Source organism: Acanthopagrus latus, chromosome 4, assembly GCF_904848185.1.
Source record: "Acanthopagrus latus isolate v.2019 chromosome 4, fAcaLat1.1, whole genome shotgun sequence".
In the NCBI taxonomy this organism is placed as follows: Eukaryota; Metazoa; Chordata; class Actinopteri; order Spariformes; family Sparidae; genus Acanthopagrus; species Acanthopagrus latus.
The window spans coordinates 32,337,389-32,357,481 of record NC_051042.1 but is presented as its reverse complement, the minus strand read 5'-3'; the positions used below and the strand labels follow the sequence as shown (position 1 = coordinate 32,357,481).

Sequence of the window (20,093 nt, the reverse complement as noted above, 5' to 3'; positions counted from 1 at the left end):
GGGAAAAATGGCATGCATATAATATTTTTTTCAGATTGAGTCACACTGCTTTGAAACAAACCGAAATAAATAGTCACAACATTGCAAATAATAATTCTCGGGATTACTGTGAAGATTTTGAGGATCTGCGTCTGCAGCAATATGTACGTCTTGAAAATATAATCAAACGTTTCACTTTAAATCTAACCACCAAGTCTAATAAAGGTACAATGAGCAATTAGTGACAGGGAAATGCGTCTTTCTGAATTTAGAAGATGATCAAACAACCATGGAAATAGTGCTGCATTGTCGAGCACTCACCTCTCCTTATCTCCCACATCGCTGTTTGACGAAGGCTTTTTGTCCTACACGACCTGAACGCATCGTCAACTCGCTCTGCCGCAACAATGGCCACTAGCTGTCAGATGTGGCGACCGGACAGAGGACGGTGCTTCAAAACCTACGGAATTGTTACCGTTTTGTTTATGGACCTGGTCTTACAATGTGTTAACGGTATGTTTAAGGGGCTAGTGACATATTCACGCCAGCTCGGCTCGTTTATATGGCTAACTCGTACGTGTGTTTGCGCTTTGCCGTTAGCTTCCTCCCACTGTGTTAGCATCAACTGGCCAGCTAACGAGCTAGCCAGTTAGCAACGAAAACAGTGACCAGCGCAGATTGATTGAGGTGTTTGGTTAATGCAACACGCAGTACAGCACCTAGTATTTATTCTATGGTCATGTGAGAGCTAACAGTCAGTTAAGTGTCATTGTTAATTTGTAAAACGTGTGAAAGCCTAGGTGAAATGAAGTTAGCGTTACTGTTAGCTAGCTTACCGTTAGCTAGATGTTTCATTTCAAATATCTGATTTTTTTTCTTTTTTTAAATATTCACCCGTTTTAATCGTCTGTGTCATATTTATTTGCGTGTCTGTGTGCTGGTCGTGACCCAACATTGTTTCCACGATCAGCACAACACGAATATAGATAAAAAGTTCAATATCCATGATTACAACATAAATGAGTTGGACTCAAAACGTATATATATATATTTTGTCCGTTTGCCTGCCAGGGTACCTGAGCTCTCCTCATGTTGGCCACGAGCTCTCCAACACCAGGGATGCTCACCATGGACCCGTCATCACCAGCCCGGTGGTCCCTGCTGCAGCCTCAGGTAAACACACCTGTCACTGATCAACATTAATGGCAGTCAGTGATTGTAACCTGTTACCAGAAACTGATTACAGTGACCAAATATGAATCAAATCAGTCCACTCTGGGATTATCTTGTGTGTTGTAGGTAACCTAGATCTCTGGTTAAGAAGTTGTTGACATGTCAGATTTTATTGGAATCACACATACAAGCTCACGACCCTCACAGCATTTTCCTGCATGAGGTTGGTGTTGCAGTCTTCAATCTGCAAATCTGTGTTTATCTATACAGTGGCGATGCACTGATATATTGGCTGAACATTAGAGTGCCTCTGATGGACAGCGAACATTAATGACGACTGACCGCAACTGCTGTTATGTGGGGAGTTGTTTTTTTTTTTTCCCAAGTCCTAAAAACAGCAACACACCTGAATGTGTTGTGCGTGTGGGAGGAATGTGAGATACTGTGACAACACCACAAACCTTGTTAAGCATCTGAGATGTTATCAGAATACAGAGTATGATTTGATTATGCAGCAGCGGTAGAAAGAAGACGAGGAGAAATGTGCTGTTAGTGTGAGACCGACTTCATTCACTAGCCAGGTACAGAAAGAGGGAGAGAGTGCAGCTATTGATGGGTTTTATCGCTGTCATACAGGTCTGTCGAGGCTTCGGTTCACGTGCTGATGTTCAAAGAGTTATGAGCCTGGGTTTTACTTGGTATTAGGTCAGGAAGGACTCAGGAAGGAATGATGGTGATTATTGCTGATGTTTAACTTGTAGATTGCTCTTAGCCACTCAGCAAACAGGATGACATTCAACAATGGCTGCGGCTGATGGACAGGATGGAGCGGAAGGGGTAAAGTGAATGCTGTACATGAGATTGTCCACTGATCTTGGATGGAATTTCTCTCGGACAGTTAAAATAAAAAAAACACTAGAAATTGGGTCACCAAACAAGTATGTCCTGGGTTAGAGTCCCAAGTGGGACAGCGTCTTTCTCTGTGGAGTTAGCATGTTCACTCTGTGTTGTGTGAATTTCCCATGGGCGCTCCCACCAGTTTCCCCCAACATGACAACATCTGTATTAGTTAAACTCAGAACTTCTTCTTCTTCTTCTTCTTCTTCTTCGTCTTGGGCTGAGTGACTTTAAAACAGTCAGTTATTTTGTATAATGATAATTTATTTCTGTCTATGGCACAAAAGGGGGAATAGATAACACAAACATAATAAACAACAAGGAAAAAAGCATTCGCTTGTTTTTTTTCATGTTGTTTTAAACACCAGTATTGGACCAAAGTTTCATAATCTGTGCACCCACCATACAGGCACTCAGATTCTGTCCAAATTTCTGTGTTGAATTGTACAGATAAGACTTGTAGAACAACACTAGTTCACGTCTGACTGATCAACTTTAGGATGTTTAATGTTTTTAACTTAGAAATATGCGTTTTCATTCTCACCATCTGTCACAACGAGGAGAACTCTGCTTTCGGGGAGTCGAGGCTTTGAAGAGTTAAAAACTTTTCAACAAAGAGAAAACGATCTACAGTCGCTGGCCAGCAGACAGTCTCAGTGGAGCAATCAGCAGTGAATGGCTTCGCTCAAGGACTCTCTGATGGCCTTTTTGTTGAGGGCAGAGTGTTAGTCATTTACCACCCACAGCTTTATTTTACCGATTTGGCAAGAGATTCAAAGGGATGTGGTCACAACCCCCCCAATACCGCACTCATTACTGCTCCCAGACATGAAGTTGTAAAATAAACTTTCACCGGAGCTTTGTTACATCACATTGATTACTCCAGCTAGATATGGAATAACTGTGACTCCTTTGTGTGTGCTGTTTTCCAGCATCTCCTGCTGTTGAAGAGAGCTACAGCTCCAAGTGTCCTAGCGGGGGACTGTGTAGTCGCCTGCCAGCTGATTGCATGCTCTGCAATTACCATCACAACTGCACCTACAGGAAACCAGCCAACTTCACTTGTAAACCCAAAGAGGGGGTTCACTGTATAGTGAGTAGTGGTTCATTTTGGGATACATCTCAGTTGCATGAAGCGTAGAAGATTTATGCACAGAACTTCATCCTTGTTTAGCTCATCGGTAAAGATTTGAAGTTCTCAGGCTTTGTTGTGGTAATAACAGCTGTGTATTGATGACCTGCTGCTTTTTTTGTGTGTTTGTAGGGTGAGTCAGGACAGCAGCAGACCAACTTCTCTCTCACCATCAGCTGTCAGTTCTGCTGGCAGCTGGACCCGTCCCAGTATCGCTGCTCTAACTCTACCAACTGTATGACGGTGTCCTGCCCACGCAAGCGCTACAACGCCACCTGTGACGTTCTAGACCATGTGCATTGTTTAGGTACGAGTGCTCTGCTATCAAACCTGTCGGGTTTCATTACTTTAACTGCATCTCAGTCAGGCGCTGTAGGCAGGTTTAGGTAATAATGACTTTAATCATTATAGTTTAGGTTATCATCCACATCTTGTGTGGACAAATGTAAACCAGTTGCTCTGTGCTGATACATATTTGAATACGAACGTAGTTGTCGCGTCACTAATCTAAAAGTAATACTGTGGAGTAATTATTGCCATGTGGTTTTCAGTCCTTGCCTGCAGGAGTTGGAGGACGATTAACTTCCAGTCTTAAAAACTTGCTAATTGCACTCTTAAGGTCCACCAGATGTAAATCAGGCTGATCACATTTTTACATTTAACCGTTTATTTTGCAGCAGTATTTCTACATCCCAGAGAAATATTCTTAGAACGAGTTCACTGCCAGCTGACGTGTCCATTGTCAACCTGCCACTCTGACATCGACGTTGTGTAATTTTTAGTTAGTGGCATTTCGAAAGTTTCGTGTTAAAGTTTAAAAATTTTATTACACCATCGAGGAACCTAGATGAAAACTAAAAACACTATTTTAGAAAACAATATCGTCAAATGTGTTTTTTGGTTGTTGTATTTAAAAGAATTCTGTCTGCATGTGTTGTACGTTCATCTTCAGTCATGCTAACCTGTTGCCCAGTAATGTTATTGTTGTTTTAGTTTTGTGAACTTGTTTTTGAACATCAGGACCACCGTCTGTCCACTAAAAGTCTTTTTTTATTCTGTAGGTAAGAGACGCTTTCAGAAACGATTATTCTGCAACTGGACTGGTGGATACAAATGGTCGACAGCATTAGCGCTCAGGTAAACCTGCTGCTGGTATCTCAAGAGTTATGACGAGCTTAGATGGTAGAAAAAAATCTTCTAGAATCAAGATGTGTGCTCTAAATGCGTGTTTTGACTTTGTTCCATCTGTGTCTTCTGTCACATCTCCCTGTAGCATTACGCTTGGTGGTTTCGGAGCAGATCGGTTTTATCTGGGCCAGTGGAGAGAGGGTCTGGGCAAACTCTTCAGCTTTGGAGGCCTGGGCATTTGGACTTTGATAGATGTTCTTCTGATAGGAGTCGGTTATGTGGGACCCGCTGACGGTTCGCTCTACATCTGAGGCAAAGCTCTGGAGACGTGGCTGGATGGCGTCGTGCCCTCTTCCGCCTCACACCGCTTCGCTCTCCAAGATAGAATATCTGAGATACCGTGGTTCATAGCACGTTTGCCTGCCCAAGCTCACTGTGCAACACGTCCTCATCCCATCTGCTAACAGGCAGGAAGTGTTGTCTTCATTACACCAACGATGACTCTACCCACACAACCATCAGATCAATCCCAATCACTCTGCCGCCGTCTCCTGTTGAGATTCTGCAGATGGAGCTGTGCAGGGCGACGAGAAGCCAGTAATTACGTCTTTCTAGTCGGTTTGACTTAACTGGTGGTTTGGCTCCGTCATGCTGATATATAGATAGGTTTGGTTTCCTGTGGAGCGGTGCTTTCACAGACATCCTGTCATCTGGGAGCCGTGCAGCTTTCCCCTTTATCGCAAGGTAAATGAATTATTTGGGGTCAGATGGTTACCATGGCTACGTAGCTTTTTATGGTGGCACTAGACAATAGACAATAGAGAGGTTTTATATATGTATATGAAATAAGCATGAAAATGTGCTGGGGTTCTCACTGACAACAGATAGCTGTTCTTGTGGATGATTCCAACTGTTTTTACTTTATTTTGTCTGTACGTTGAGTCAACTGTGCAGGCTTACTGAGGTCAATATACATGACACATTACTTTACAAAAGTTCAGTCAAATGTTGGAAATTAAAAGTTTGCTGTTAATGCTCACGTGTTATACAGACAGATGCACAACAGCTGCTGCATGTGGAAACTGAAGCTGGTAGAGAAACAGGAAGAAGTGCAGGTGAAACTGGTTTCTGTCATCTTTCACTGTAACGTGTAGTCAGATATTTTGCCAAATGCACAGTTAATAATCTCTCACCGTCTCATGTTTGTGTATAAAAAAAACACTGCGACACTTAAAATGCATTGCACTAGCAAACTGCAGTTACTCGTGGTTTCCTGTGTTGGAGATACTGGAGATATCCTGTGAATGCAGCTGATATTTTTCCTCAAACATCATCATTCTTCACATCTTTAAAAAAAAAAAAAAAAAGATCTCCACGTTCGAACGCTGTAAGATTTTTGCACTCATCTCTCACTTCATGTAAATATTTTCTGTTTTCAGTGTCGGGTCATTTTAATCTGTTGGAACACTGTAAATGACATTTTTTAAGTTATGTAAATAAAATTGTGAAATATCACACGTGTAATTGTAGTTGCAGTGTTTTTAAAAGTACCTTTGATACATTGAGCACTGTTGGGCCTGTAGTTGGAGGTAGGGAGGGCGGCGCCACCTTTAAATATACAGCAGGAGCCACAACAGCTGTTTGTCATGATTCAGGAAATCTCCCTGAAGAGTTGATACGGAGGTAAAATGAACGAGCTGAAGAGACTAAACACAATTTTCACAACCGTCTGAACCACATCCTGGAAGCTAACACATTTCAGCATTAGAAGAGTGGAAATAAAGTGACTAATGTGGCCTTTTCTTGTGTTGATTAGTAATAAGTACTGTTTCGTTCTATCATTACCTTTTTGAAAAGACAAGGTCAAAGGTCAACACTCGGGCAGGACAGGTGCTTTGTTTCGAGGAGCGTTCAGCTCCAGCGCTGCTCTCCTCACAGCTTCTGAAAGAATTCGGAGCTCTATTATTAGCTGAGGTCATTTTCACAGATGTCTGTGCTTTTCCTCGTATTGAACACAGAGCCAGCAGCCTGCGTTGCCAAAGCATGTGCGATAAACAAGTGCAGCTCCAAGGCCTTTGAGCAAGGCACACCAAGTGTTCCACAGAGATCAGTGGAATGGCTTTTCACAGCTGCACTATTGAACCCATCAATTCATGCAGATATTACGCTGCTCCTGTTACATAATGTGAGGGGAGAGCAAACAGAAATCACAGGGAGAGGAGAGGATGGGGGGGGGGGAATAATTTCCTTTCCAGTAACTTCTTGTTTTTTGTGTCGACCTTTCCAATTGGCTGCTCTGCTGCGAGTCTGGTGTAAAATTTACTCCACCCTAATTCCTGTTCCTCAAACTCAACGCCGCCCCCTCACAGCCACGACAGCTCCCTCCCACAGACTGATGCAAGCGAGACTCCAAATGCTCACCTTTATCCTGCAAGAGGGAATTTTTTTTTGTTTTTTTTGTTCACCTTTTGGAAACCTGTAATTTGGATATTGACAAAAGGCTTCGTGCTCCTTCATCCACAACACGCTCCCTGTGAGCGCTGCTGCTGGCTGACTTCAGCTTGTCTGAATCACACTGTGTGTCGTAGTGCTGTATCATAAATTATGTAATGATGGCAGAAGACTTACAGTATCACACGAAGCTGAACGCACAGTGGCCTGAAGTAACTTCTGCAGCGCTGAGTCTCCTCATGACTGAGTTGTTCCATCTAAACAAACTATAAACTCGTCTTTATTTTCACGCCTGATAAAACAAACCTGACCTCAGAGGACACGCACTATTTCACACTGCGCTACTTTGTTTATATGCGGCGGACCCCGCCACAGTTTCTAGCTTCAAACTGTGTTCAGTGCTCCTCTGGAAACAGCTTGTTTATTCACTTATTCAAATTCTGAGCTTGAATTTCTTCTCCGAAAACTACACAAACCCCCTTTGATTTGTGATCTGAGCACCACATCTCACTTCTTATGTGAAATTTAAACAGACAAAATGACTGCACCAAACAACTTCTGCTGTTCTGGCAGATCAAAGCCTACCGCGCCAATTACGAATAATAACCCGAGTGGTATTTGGTTTGGTCATTATCTCTCTTTATGATATTCCCATTTGCTGCGGATATGAAACCATCCTTAAAAAGGTAATTATACGGAACTTCTTAGTAGAGTAATACTTTAATTTTGTGCTACTTATCCCAAACAGTCATTGTTCACATTCACCGGGAGTTTAGCCGACACGCTGTCCGTCAAACACGGGAGGTATCACGACGTCCTGGTTTTGACTTGCTAATGATGCAAAGAGGAGAACAAAAGTTTATTCATCCTGTCCATTACGCAATCCCACTTAGTCCCAACGCGCCTCTGAATTTTGGAGCATCGGCTCTGACCCCTCCGTATCCAACACCGCCTGACACACTGCGTCCCCTCATTATGCCCACTCCTACGGAAGATACCCAACAACAAAAAGCGGATGAACAGAAAAAGATGCGTGAATTTAAAAGTCTAACTACTCCGTGAGCATCCAGCCGTGCGAGCCTTTCTCTCACACTTGGACGGTTGCTAAGGAGCCTTTTTTTTCCGAATCCACCTGAGGACATGAAAGAAATGTCAGCGCCTATAAAAAAAAGTAATTCGCCAGCCGTGGACCTTGTCCTTTTTGTTTTGTAACACGACGATGGAGTAATTATTCTGCTTACGCTGATCAGCAAAGAGGACGATTCACTGCGGTGTGAAAACAAAGCTCCACATGCTGATCTGAATTAGGAACAAACAGAGAACACGAAATGATTGATTGCGTAAGCCCCCTGTGCCGACATAAAATCAGCACTAGTGAGGCCAATAATGTTTTTAACAGCACACAATTAGTTGAATGGAGATCACCTGTGTGTAGAAGTGCTGTCCTTAAAAACAGATTTCTATGTGAGGAGAGTCTGAGCCAGCATGACTGAGAGGACCATGGACGCTCAGAGAGCCACGATGCTGCGGTCGAATGATTGTTTTTTTGCTTCGGAAGATTCCCAACCCTGGAATAACCCAGAGGTATCTGAGTGGCTGTAAGACCAGAGTGTTACAGAAATAAGTCCAACAACTCAGAATCAGTTAACATTGTTGAACTTCTGGTCAGTGGGTTCAACCTAAAATAAGGTCTGTGGTTATCACATGCTCCAGATGTAAATGTTTTGCACTGTGACATAAAATCCATCATTAAATGTCCCACAAATGAATTATTAATTAATTATGATGTGTCTTACAAACAGTTAGCGGTTGCTAACTAGTGTCTGAGTGAGACGACAGAGGTTGTCGGGGACGTTAACCGTCCTCACTACTCTGTTTTTACAGGCCCACTTTAGATACAAACCGTTCTAACTCTGACTTTACAACTTGTTTATCGATCAGTTTATAGAAAACCTGGATAGTAATTGTGCAGTAAGACTCTTAATGGTGGTGACGTGATGCATCCGTTTATAGGCTGACGTTAGCTTTTTAATTCTAGGATCAGTCAGTTTACAATTTGAAAACCAGAAAACTTTGAGTTGATCTGTGAAAAACGAAAGGTGTAAGAATCAGAAGCTTGTGTTTGCTGCAGAGATTATTTTCAATGCCAAAAGACCCAGCGTTTGAATTATGAAGCATTGTAGGTCTTTAAACACACAGTTGCTAACAAGCAACTAAATGAGACGTACAGTCGGGGACGTTCAGTGTCATCATGCTGAACATGAAGACTCATCTACTCTCTAATCAGTCTTTACAAGTGGACTTTGATTATTTCAGCTAATCGCACTCAAACTCTAAAACATGTAGACAGATCGATTGATGCTAAAGTGTGACGATGAAGTGCTGCGACCATAAAGTACTTTGTTTTTATAGCCTAACGTTAGATTTTTACTTCTGGCAATTTCTTTTAAGCTGTGCAAAATGTGCTCAAGTGTCAGAGACGTGTGTTTGTCACAGTTTATTTTCTGCAGTAATCCAAAATCTAATTTAAAAACCTAACAGGCTTTTAGTCGACGCAGCTGGACGAGTGTTGTTAAGAATTAGAAAACAATAACAGTCTTCCAAAACTGAGCTTTTTGTCTGTCATACACTGGTACCATGGTGCAACACGAATCATTGCATTTCCCTCCCAACACCCGCGGGAGATGGTTTTATTTTCAAGCAGGACAAAACAACCCCAAACAGAGTCGGAGCTCGACAGGAATGTTCTGTGTTCAAAATGACAACCGTCCGGTTCAGAAGCCGAGACCTCAATCCAACGAAGGATCCGTGCCGAGACACTTGTGGCCTCCTCCGTGCAACCTGACGGAGCTGGAACAACAGACGAGTGTCCAGATGTGTAAATCCACAAAAGACTCCAAAGCTGTAATTACCAATCGACTGGAGGAGGTGGATACTTACGCAACTGGTTTTGTTGTGCGTTTTCTATATTCGAATTAAATCTGGATCATTTATAGACATTTTTGACATCACAGTTGCTGCACTGGGATGTTTATTCCACATTCAAAAAAAGACTAAAAACATGAAAATTTAAAAGGGTAGAGAACACTAATTTCTTGGCAAGAACACACCAGGATACAGGGGTTTTAAATTAATTACTTGTGCACCTGGTCTGTGTCAGCGTTTTGTCAACTGCATGTTCATCATGTGGGGGGGTTGATAAAGCTTATAATCCATCCACTCCTTTTTTCATCCTTCCTTCCATCTGTGCAATCCATTAAAAAACAAAAATTCTGCTCTCCAAGTCTGAAGAGCATCTTACAGTCTTGGCACGGCAACGATATCTCACTTATGTCTCGCTTACGTATTAAAAATAAAAATAAAAAAGATTTGATCATGGTTGTTTCAGACCACCTCAAAAATGTGTCACAAACAAAAGAGAAAGTCAGGCCGAATGCAATTTTAGTGATTTATTTGTACAATAGGCGTCGCACTGTACAAATACCCCAGCTCACACACTCTGCCTGACCTGATCCCTCAAACCTCACTTAGACTGATGGAAACAGATATGCCAAGAAAAAAAAAATAAAAATAAAAAAAATAAAATAAAAAAGCTAAAAAATAAATAATGCAGCTACCTGCTGAACAACTCAACATTTACAGGGGAACCTCCTCCCAAAAGTATACAGAAAATACTGAAATTAAAAAATGAAAAATAAAAACTAAAAAATATATATCATGTCCAAGTTTAACTGTCCGAGCTTTATGGCAGTGGAGCAAATTTATGGCCTCAGTTCAAAGATGTAAAAATGGTACTCACAGTAGACAAATACAGAAAAAAAAGGCATATGGTGATATCTCTATCAGGTCCATGTGCCTACACCACTTACACATTTACACACCATCCACAGACAAATGTTGTGAGCTTCTACACACGAGACAGAGGACACTTGACTTAAAACAAAACAAAACAACAAAAAAAAAAAACACCAGGAAGGTGGAACGCCCTCTCCGACCCGCCCCGTGCAGAACAAGCGTCGACGAATGACGGTGACGTGGTCCATTTCAAAAGCAAATATAAACTTTACATTCACTCAAATTTCCCATTAGTAAAATCACTAATGTTACCATGATAACTCAAACATCGTATAAAAGTATAAACAAAAAACGGGCTGAAAACTGATGCACTCAACAAAAATATATCTACACAGTCTCAAACGCGGGGTCGGGTCGGGGGGTGGGCGGCTGAACGACACGGCCAACAACAGCTCAGATCCAATCCATCATTTCACGTCTGGGGTTGGGGAGAAGGAATGCATAATGACGCTGCTCGTATCAAGTCTGGGTGGCAGCAGTCTTTCCTCGCTCGCCAACAGTGACACAGTGAAAGCCCCGGGTTCCGTCGGGCCCCCGCGGCAGCCGCATTACGCCCGGCGGCAGGCCGTCCGCGTTCTGGATCTTTCTACCCAGCATCGGGCTGCCGACCGGACTGCTCTCCTGAGACGCCACCTGTTTGCGCCGCTGGACCCACGGGCTCCCTGAAGGGGTGAGGCTACTGTCCGAGGAGTAGTCTGCCCAGCGGCGCCCGGGCTCCGGGCTCAGTCTGCCCTCGCTGGCTAAGGGAGACTTGTGGGAGTGAGGAGATTTGCGCTGAGGACAGGGGCTGGCACGGGGGCTCGACCAGGGACTGTTCCGCGGGGACATACCAGGACTCAGGTGATTGTTCTGGAAGCTGATGCCTGCAGTGGTGGGGCTGAGCTTATTGCAGGACTGGGACTTTCTTGCCAGTCTAGGCGATGTTGGGGTACTTTCGGTGTCTGAGGAGCTGCAGGCCGAGTCGTCCCCGTGGTACTGAAGCTCTCGTACTCTGCTGTTGAGCGAGCGGCTCTTGCGCATCCCTCCCTCCTCACGCGGTCGCTCTTTGGGTACCTTCTTCTTGGGCGGCTTGGTGCCGATCAGGACTACCTTCAACCCCAGTGAACTGGGCCCTCCGTCCTCGCTCCCCACAGCTTCGTTGGCTTTAACAGCAGCCTCCACTTCCTCGAACTCCACGATAGCACATTCCTCAGTGCCCAGCTGAGCGTAGCGGCCGCTCAGCCTCTTCAGGTCAGCCGGCAGGTCCTTCCCGGGCTTCAGGACTCTGACGGAGGCAATGGCGCCGTACGTCCCGAACGCTTTCAGCAACAGCTTCATCAGCTGCTCCTGCTGCGTGGCTCCTCCCTCACTGCCTCCGTTATCCTTGGTGAGAGCAGCCAGCTCCGGCCACCTCTGCAAATCACTCAGCAGCAGCATGCGGCTCGGCAGCGACTCACTGGCAAAGACCGGCACTGCAGATTTACGCCGCACCTTCCGACCCTCATCGTTCAGCTCGAGTATCTTCGAGTGTCTCAGAGCATGGGCGGTGGTCCTCCAGTCACGAGTCAAGTGTTTCACCTGCAAAGAGACGATGCTTGTGTTAAATGGGTGAGATGCCGAGTGGTTAACGAGGGCCACCTTATAACCAATAGGTCACGAAATCGATCCACTTCACTGGCTTCTTTTCAAGAATCATGAACCTTCAGTTTAAAAAGGGCAGAAGAACAACTTCAGATGCACTCTGCAGAAGAAGACAAAGATCTTCACTGATTGTTTATTCAGTTGGTGTAGGTGTTAAGAATCTGCCCTGCTACCTTTCTAGCTTCAAACAGAGTTCTGGGACCATATTTTCCTCTGAGAGCAGCTTGTTTATTCACTTATGGAAAGATAAATATCTCTGAGTTTGTATTATCACCTCATTAATATTGTCTGGGTTTGAATTTCTTCTCCAAAACTACAAAGTGCCCCTTTAATAATCAGAGACGGCCTTTTCCTGTCAGTCACACACGCTGAATCGGTGTCTGTGCTGACCGAGTCGCTGCGTTACTCGAATTCATCACTGTATAATTTGCATCACCTCGGCGTTATCCAGCTCACATCTGAATGCTTGTTTGTATTTTTTTTAATAAATGAGCGTCGAGGCTGAAGTGTCACCAGCTGCTGTGAATCAACGTGAGAACATCGTTGCAGCTCCGACAGCTCGTCATGTCGACACTAGACACAGACCAGTCACTGTAATTCAGGGCCTCAATTCCTCAGAATCGACGTCATGGGAGTTGCAGAAATGGCTTCGAGGCGTCGAACAGGTTCTGATCTGTACGTTTTGTCGAGCATATATTAAGGAAGGTGCATGATGAAGTTTCGGGGAAGACATTTTAAATCACAAGAGAAAGATCTTCACTGACTGTTTTCATGACTTGATAAACAGACTGACCTTAAAAAAAGGAACAACACATAATCCAACGCCGTTTTACTTTGTTTATATGTGGCGGACCCTGCCACCGTTCTAGCTTCAAAGCAGTGTTCTGTGGGACCTTCTGTTCCTCTGAGAACAGCTCGCTGATGGAAACCTCGTTCATATAGACGTAAACATTTGGTTTTCTTCTTCAAAGCTACACAGTGCCAATTTAAATATCACGTATGGAGATTGTGTCCATCTTTAGTTTACTGCCATTTCAGGAATGTCAATATACAGCATTGAAAGCACATAATGAGTGACATTAGTGACACTGTGATCACCTCTACAAACATTCAGATTGCTTCCTGTTGCGTTTTCCGCCTCAGTGTCTAAGTGCTGTGCAGCTGTGGTTACCTTCTTGAAGGACGTGAGCAGCTTGACGCTGACAAACCCGAGTTTATTGCGTCTGACGTGTTTGAGCAGGAAGGCGTCGTGCTCCAGGTTTTCATCGGACAGGTAGTACTCGATCTGGGCGACCAGCTTCTGGACGAGCTCCGGATCCGGCGGCTGCCAGCTCTCCTCCTCCAGCTCCCCGCCGCTGGTCCCGGCGCCGCTGTGTGTGTGTGTGTGTGGAGAGACAACATGCGTGAGGTCAGCAGAGACTCTCCTCCAGCACGTCACTGAATGTTTCATATCCTAAACTGCCAAAAACTACAACTGTTACACATTTCACTCTCATTAATACAATAAGACAGAGGCTTACAAGTTGTTGGCAGGAGTACATCATCATCCTGCCACCTCTCCCTCTGCAATTCTCCCTGCAGCAGCTGACAAGCAGCTACAGTCACCATGCCGCTGTGCCAGACCGCGACACCAGCGTCCCGCCAGCCCTAAAACTGCCAAGACCTCTCCATCTGAAGGGCGCGGAGTCACAGGCTCTCCCTCCCACACAGAATATGGTGGCTCATCAAATCAGAGTCACACTAACACTGGTCACCAACACCAAACGACTCAAGCTGAAGGTTTCTAGACTCAGTTTGATCTTCAGGCACCTGGGCTGAAGCGGTGGAGCCGAGCAGTCAGGTGGCCTCGCTTTGCAGATCATGAGGCGAGGGTCTGAATGAAATTTTGTGGATGACTCATCACCTCCTCCCGCCTCCTCCCCTCCCTCGCACGCCCTCAGACAAGCAGCTTTCCAGCCTGGCTGACCGCACAGCTGGCAGGGAACCCACAGATAGAATAGTTTCACTGTGAATCTATGAAACGTTATAGGTGAAGCACGTTTCTAAGCAAACTAGGCTGCGGTATCACTGGTGAGCAGTGCACGTTGCAGGATCGTAGCTGACTCAGCCTCACATGCAGATGCCACACAAACTGCACTTTTCCTGCTTCCTATCAGATGTTTCGCAATCTTTAGAAAATACATCCTGTGTGAAAAAAAAAAAATGTGCCGGTCTGCACAGGTGCTGCAGACGCTCTGCACGCCAGAGGGCCATTAGAGGTGTGACAAAGCAAAACGCCCGATTACTGAGAGTTATTTTCCCCTTTGGCCTTCCAGTCACTGACTCACTCTCTGTGCATGCAGTCCGACCAGGGAACTTATAGGCCAGAGGATATAAATAGCAGGGCATGACGCAGGGGAATTAGATTAAAGTGAAGGTGCCATCCTTTATCCTTCCCTCAGGTGTCTCTACAGCACTGATGCTGCCAGCCTACAGGTGGTTTTATCACCCCCCCCCAATAACATCCCACCTGGGAGATGATATAGAAAATAACCCTCTGTGAGGAATCTGTGGTCCTCCTCTCACATGGTGCGGTTTGTTTCTGCCTTTTGTTTCCTCACTGTGATCACACCTGTCGGGACTGGAGCTCTATTTGTAGTCTACACTGTCTCAGCCACAGTCTCATCTGTACCCACGCTGCTCCTCCCTCGCTCATGTGCTGGCACTTCACCAACCCGAGCTGATATAGTAAGGCTATAAAATCCGGCGCAGAAATAGACAAGTGAGGGCTGAAATAACCTTGAGACCAGGAGGAAGAGGCGCTTCATTCACCCGCCAGCCTTCTGGGCATGAGAGACTTGGAGGAGTAACACTCGCATGTATTAAAAGCAGAAGTGTGGCCGGAACAGGAACACACCGTGTGACCCAGCTGATGATACCCGACTCGTTACATTCACACCTGACAGACCCTGCCGCTGTCACCGCGGGCATCACCGGCTACAAAGTGGCAAACGGACTCAAACCTGGATTTGTCGTGTCTTCCGAGCTCGTCCTCGCTGCAGCTGCCTCCGAGAAAGTCAATATGATTAGAGGACACTTCCCCGGGCTCCTCGTCCTCCGCCGCTTGAATGGCCACCGTTATCGTCACCGTCCCCATCTCCTGCGTGTGCTGATCCACGGTGATTACCTCATCGACGCCGAGCTCCGCTGACGCACCCGAGGCGCACAGCGCCGGGTTCGGCTCGGGGATCCCCACGGACCCGCTCATGTTGCTCGGATGAGTCAAGGTGCGTCCGCCCGCTCTCTTCTTCCCCGCCTCGGCGCTCGTAGTAGCAGCAGCAGCAGCGCCTCCCTGGAAGCTTTTAATCTCGCTCGGCTCGAAGGCGCAGACAGGATACGGGGTGCGTAAAGCTGCTCGACGTTTCTCAGGGCACCAGTGATGGCGGAGAAGGACCCAGGGGGCTCCGAAGACGCGCTCCACGGCTCGCCAGAGACCCCCGATCCAGATCCGACCCGACGGAGGGCCCTGAGGAGCAGCGGGGCTTGTAGCAGCCGGCGAGACGCAGCCTGGACCTGACGAGACCGACGGGCTGGAGCCTCCTTCGGCTTCTGCTGCTGCTGCTGCTGCTGCTACTTCCTCATATGTAAGAGGCTTTCTGCTTTTGAAACGAGCTCTGGGATTGGGCCGCGGAGGCAGTGTGTCCTCACACTCGTTCCCAACCCACAAGCAGAAGCTGACACAAAGCCAAGAGGGAGGCAGGAGGAAGGAGAGGCAGCGCATGAAGGCGTTCACTAAGGCGTGCATATTCTCCCTCTCTCTCTTTCTCTCTCTCTCTCTCCCTCTCTCTCTCTTTTTATTTTTTAGTATTTTTTCTCCACACACAGATTATTTTTAAACATTTTTTTTACACACAACCGAGCTGTCTTTTTTTCTGCCAAGACACGAAGGCCTCCCGTTAAACACGAGTCTAAGCAGGAGCGACAGTTCACGTGTTCCTCTGTAATTAGGAAATTGCCGTGCGGAGGGCGACCCTCTTCTCTAACGCCGCTAATTGGATAATAAGCTTTCAGCGGCGCGTTGCACGCACGCGGAGACTGGTGCCTGTACCGGAAGTAGAAAAAAGGTTGTGAACCCATGAGTGTAAACATCATAAAACTCTACATTAATAAGAAATTATTCATATTAGTCACAACTCAAATGTGCTCAGACTGATGATCATTCAACAAGATTTCAAATTTAACTTTTAAATTTTAAAATGCTGAGTTCAGGGGGTCCAGATAAGAGATTAGAGACTCACACTGGGCCGATACTGATACTGATTTCTAAGGAGTGATGTTAAAAAAGTATTCCACAGTGATAAAAGTACAGATGTCGTGTTTAAATATTACTTTGGTAAAATACAATACAATTGTAGTTTGTTGTCGGCGTGAGGTAATCTTGTCTCGGACACAGGAATCCAAATCAAGTAATTTTATTTGTGAAGCCTTAAAATCACAATCACGTCGCCTCAGCAGGCTCAACAGTCTGTCCTGAGGAAAAAACCTGCCCGGCTGAGACAGAAAAAACATTTTAACCAGAGGGAAAAAACATCCGCAGTAGTAGAATATGTCGCTTTTACAGGACAGAACAACAAAATCACAGTTTACAAACTGCAAACTGATACAAGTTATATAATATATGTGAAGTGTGTGAGCAGGACGAGGCATCGACGAGCGGTGACACGACCTCCTCTCCACCGCGCTGACCTGGACGAGGACACACAAGATAATTGGCAGTAAAAAAAAAAAAAAAAAAAAGAAGTGAAGAGGCGTCAAAGTGAACAAATACAGATAACAGAAGGAGAGCGATGATGTGAGGATCCACAGCCGACAACATGTGAGGCAGCGGGAGATAAAAAACAGAAATGCAGTAAAATTAACTACATGAAATAAAACAGCAGCGGCTGTCGGACAACTGCAACATCTCTTCATATACTCATACTTACTTTCCTGACATGTAACGAGTCGGATCCTGCTGTGGGGACAAGAGAAAGGCACAAACACTGGACAGATAAACCACACGAACAACAAGACAACACAACAGATGTACTCAAATTCATGTGACCGGTGAGACAGATTTTCCACTCATGAATTGAGGGTCAGATATCCCAGAATGAAAGGGGGTCAAGGCCCACTGCAAGCTGGGACAACAACAATCCCAGGGTGTGACTGCAGGACCGGATCAGTACAAAACAGTCCAAGTCCAGATCAGTTCCTGGTTTGTGATCTCTCCCTCCTAATAAAAGTGCCACAACGCTTATTAAACCTGGCGTGGGAGTCAAGAAACCACGTCATTCAGACGCTTTTTGAAGCAGGGAGGAGAAACTGACCTCCGCTCTCTTAAAATGACCCGTTTTCCAGTGACGTCACCGAACATGACGGCATCTTGTAAAGCAAAGGGACGAGTCAGTGAGTCGACGGAGCGGCCCGATATCACCAAGAGACTGTCAGGAACCAGCTCGGGCCAGAACCAGAACAAAAAGAGGCCCAAGAGTCACGTCAGCTGACTCACACTCACCACAGGTGGCAGAAACAGAAGGGAAAACTCTTCGGTTTAGTCCCTGGAGAGCGCAACGGGTGAATGACCTTAAACTGAATGAGCTGAAGTCGAGAGCTAACGGCTAATGCTTTCATCCTATTTAGTCCTTTCACCCACAGCTCATCTGCGATCACCTCACCAGCGTCCTTGATCCACTCCTCTGTAGAATATTGAAGACGGGAAAGTTCTGCATTTGATTTATTTTACCTGCAACAAAAAACTCCCCACAGATGTCACGATGCTGTTTCGAAACCTCGTCCACTCAACTGGAGACACATTTAACCTATTTTAAAGGTGCAACAATAAGAAGGAGCAGCATATCACGGTTGAGGAATCGCTAACTGCCGCTAACTGCAGCTGCCATTAGCTCAGTTAGCTGTTCAGCTAGCGGCTTGGAGAACCTGGAGAGTGTTGGTCCTTGCAGCATTAGCGAATAGTCACTTAACCTGAGCTCCCACATGTCCTGGAAAACCTGGAACACAGCTGAGCAGTTTTCCAGTCATGAAAAAAAAAAAAGTAAAATGTCCTCTAACATTATTTAAACATCCCAAAATTACACAATACAGAATTATATTAGTAGTATCCTGTATAGTATAATAAAAATGTAGATTTTTCCTGAAAGAAAACCTGTTAGTTGTTTGTTTTAACTGTCTCGTCTTATTTTTTCTTGTGTATATTTTCTGTTGCTCTCAATTAAAGCAACACTTCCAGCAGCTCTTTGTTTCTGGTGTTCATGCTACTCAGTTCTTGATGTTCAGGCAGCCGTGGACAGCACACTTGTTGTTCACAAGAGGAAAAAGGCATTGGTGTTTTAAATTGTTCATTTAAGGAACATATTAGTGTCTGTCGTACGTATCGGCACCGGAAATGTCCTTGAAATAAGATCTCTAGAAAGGAGTGGGAACCTGGATAACGTCCGAGCTGTTATTCACATTTTATTGATCATTTTGGTAAATTTTTGAATGTTTTCAGCTGAAATTATTACACACGATTACACCATGATTATTTACTTGCCTAAGGTTTTCACTGGAAGGTCCAGAAGTGGGCGTTCATTTCGAGAATCGCTGACTTTCATTGATGATGATTTGTAGCGCGGGAGCATATGTAGGTGTTCAACAGAGAGCACCACTACTGCAGTCAGCTGAACATTTCTGATCGCAGGTCCGTTTCTGCAGCCTGTTGTTGGCCTCCATCCTAATGGCTCTGTAAATCACCCACACCGATGTTGTTGGCTGTTGCCTGCCCTGCATGAAATATCTTTACTCTTCTCCACCGGCAGTCCACGCTCGCAGCTGGTGGGCAGTCTGACTCATTCTCTGCACCACAAGCGGCACAGCACTCCAGTTTGGGTACAATGCAACACGAGTGAGAGGAAGAGGAGGGTGAGGAAGAGACATAAACAGAGGCATTTATTTATCACTCACTGAGGATTTGTTCTCACAGCTGAAGATGAAAGGATCGTTTCAATTGTCTCCAAATAGAAAACGCTTGTATTTTCTGGAATCGCACTTTATTCTGCCTGGTTTAAAGGTGCCGTACGTAAGGACTTTAGTTGAAAACAGTCAAAAATTTACTAAAATTGTCAGCAGAATTTTAAGAAATGACAGTTTTGACATTGTGATGCTCGTGTTTTGTACTGCACAGATATCTCAGCATGCTAACCAGCCAGAAAAAACCTCAAAGAAATGATCAGAATGTGATGATATCCATGGAAATATTCACTTCAGGTCACCACAGACACTGAAGACAAAGACATATAACCCACTTTCATCATGCTGAATAAAGGTAAGAGACAGTGAAATGTGCCTTCTTGCTGTTTTGGTGGCGAGCGGACACGTTCCCAGTTAGCTGCGTCTCCCTCCACTTTTGGATGCGAACTCGTCCGCCATCCTGTCTTCGTCACTTTCTTCATCACCGGCGAAGCGGTGCCAGTTTAGTGAGCCGGGTCATCTGGTGTCAGCAGCTTCTCCCAAAACACTGGCCCACTTCAGTGTGGACGACTCAGGGGACGAGGGGGGCCACAGTCCTGCCATGTCCCTGCTCAACATGTTGTAACATTTAAAAGGTCTGTTTCCACTGTGTGACTGTGTGTGGACGCTCTGTTCTCTGGAGGCCGAGGGCGGGCAGGTCTGTAGTTTGGCCCACGGTACAGTCAGCAGTGAGTCCATGTTTGGCGGAACAGACGGACAGCAGACAGACAGCCATGTTCTGTGTGCGTCTGAAATGAAATCTGCATATCTGATGTCCAAAAAAATGATATTTTATTAAATTTAGGACACACGGACAAAAGTCTTGATATTT

At 45.3% G+C, this 20,093-nt stretch overlaps 2 protein-coding genes and 1 long non-coding RNA gene across 3 annotated transcripts; 1 reads left to right on the top strand and 2 right to left on the bottom strand.

The window, feature by feature from the left end:
- Positions 1 to 334: 334 nt before the first annotated feature.
- On the top strand, positions 335 to 5,824 carry tm2d3 (TM2 domain containing 3). The gene is made up of 6 exons (XM_037094869.1): positions 335 to 492; positions 1,051 to 1,152; positions 2,982 to 3,142; positions 3,314 to 3,488; positions 4,243 to 4,318; positions 4,455 to 5,824. Exons 1-6 carry the CDS (start codon positions 387 to 389, stop codon positions 4,618 to 4,620), a joined length of 786 nt encoding a protein of 261 aa, XP_036950764.1. The 5' UTR covers positions 335 to 386; the 3' UTR covers positions 4,621 to 5,824.
- On the bottom strand, positions 4,563 to 8,338 carry LOC119017813. The gene is made up of 4 exons (XR_005074563.1): positions 8,002 to 8,338; positions 6,938 to 7,026; positions 6,155 to 6,250; positions 4,563 to 5,973 (listed from the first exon to the last, which is right to left on the bottom strand). It is a non-coding gene; the product is annotated as an uncharacterized LOC119017813 (long non-coding RNA).
- Positions 8,339 to 10,194: 1,856 nt separating this feature from the next.
- Positions 10,195 to 18,412, bottom strand: larp6a (La ribonucleoprotein 6, translational regulator a). Its single transcript, XM_037094868.1, has 3 exons — positions 15,238 to 18,412; positions 13,407 to 13,605; positions 10,195 to 12,172 (listed from the first exon to the last, which is right to left on the bottom strand). Exons 1-3 carry the CDS (start codon positions 16,017 to 16,019, stop codon positions 11,075 to 11,077), a joined length of 2,079 nt encoding a protein of 692 aa, XP_036950763.1. The 5' UTR covers positions 16,020 to 18,412; the 3' UTR covers positions 10,195 to 11,074.
- Between the last annotated feature and the right edge of the window lie 1,681 nt (positions 18,413 to 20,093).

What these genes read in the sequence shown, in the direction of transcription:
- tm2d3 (XM_037094869.1), top strand. Translation starts at nt 387, where the DNA reads ATGGCCACTAGCTGTCAGATGTGGCGACCGGACAGAGGACGGTGCTTC. An exon ending in GGTCCCTGCTGCAGCCTCAG is followed by an intron (nt 1,153 to 2,981) that starts GTAAACACACCT and finishes GCTGTTTTCCAG; the next exon opens with CATCTCCTGCTGTTGAAGAG. An exon ending in TCGACAGCATTAGCGCTCAG is followed by an intron (nt 4,319 to 4,454) that starts GTAAACCTGCTG and finishes ATCTCCCTGTAG; the next exon opens with CATTACGCTTGGTGGTTTCG.
- larp6a (XM_037094868.1), bottom strand. Translation starts at nt 16,019, where the DNA reads ATGCACGCCTTAGTGAACGCCTTCATGCGCTGCCTCTCCTTCCTCCTG. An exon ending in GGAAGACACGACAAATCCAG is followed by an intron (nt 13,606 to 15,237) that starts GTTTGAGTCCGT and finishes ACACACACACAG; the next exon opens with CGGCGCCGGGACCAGCGGCG. An exon ending in TGCTCACGTCCTTCAAGAAG is followed by an intron (nt 12,173 to 13,406) that starts GTAACCACAGCT and finishes GTCTCTTTGCAG; the next exon opens with GTGAAACACTTGACTCGTGA.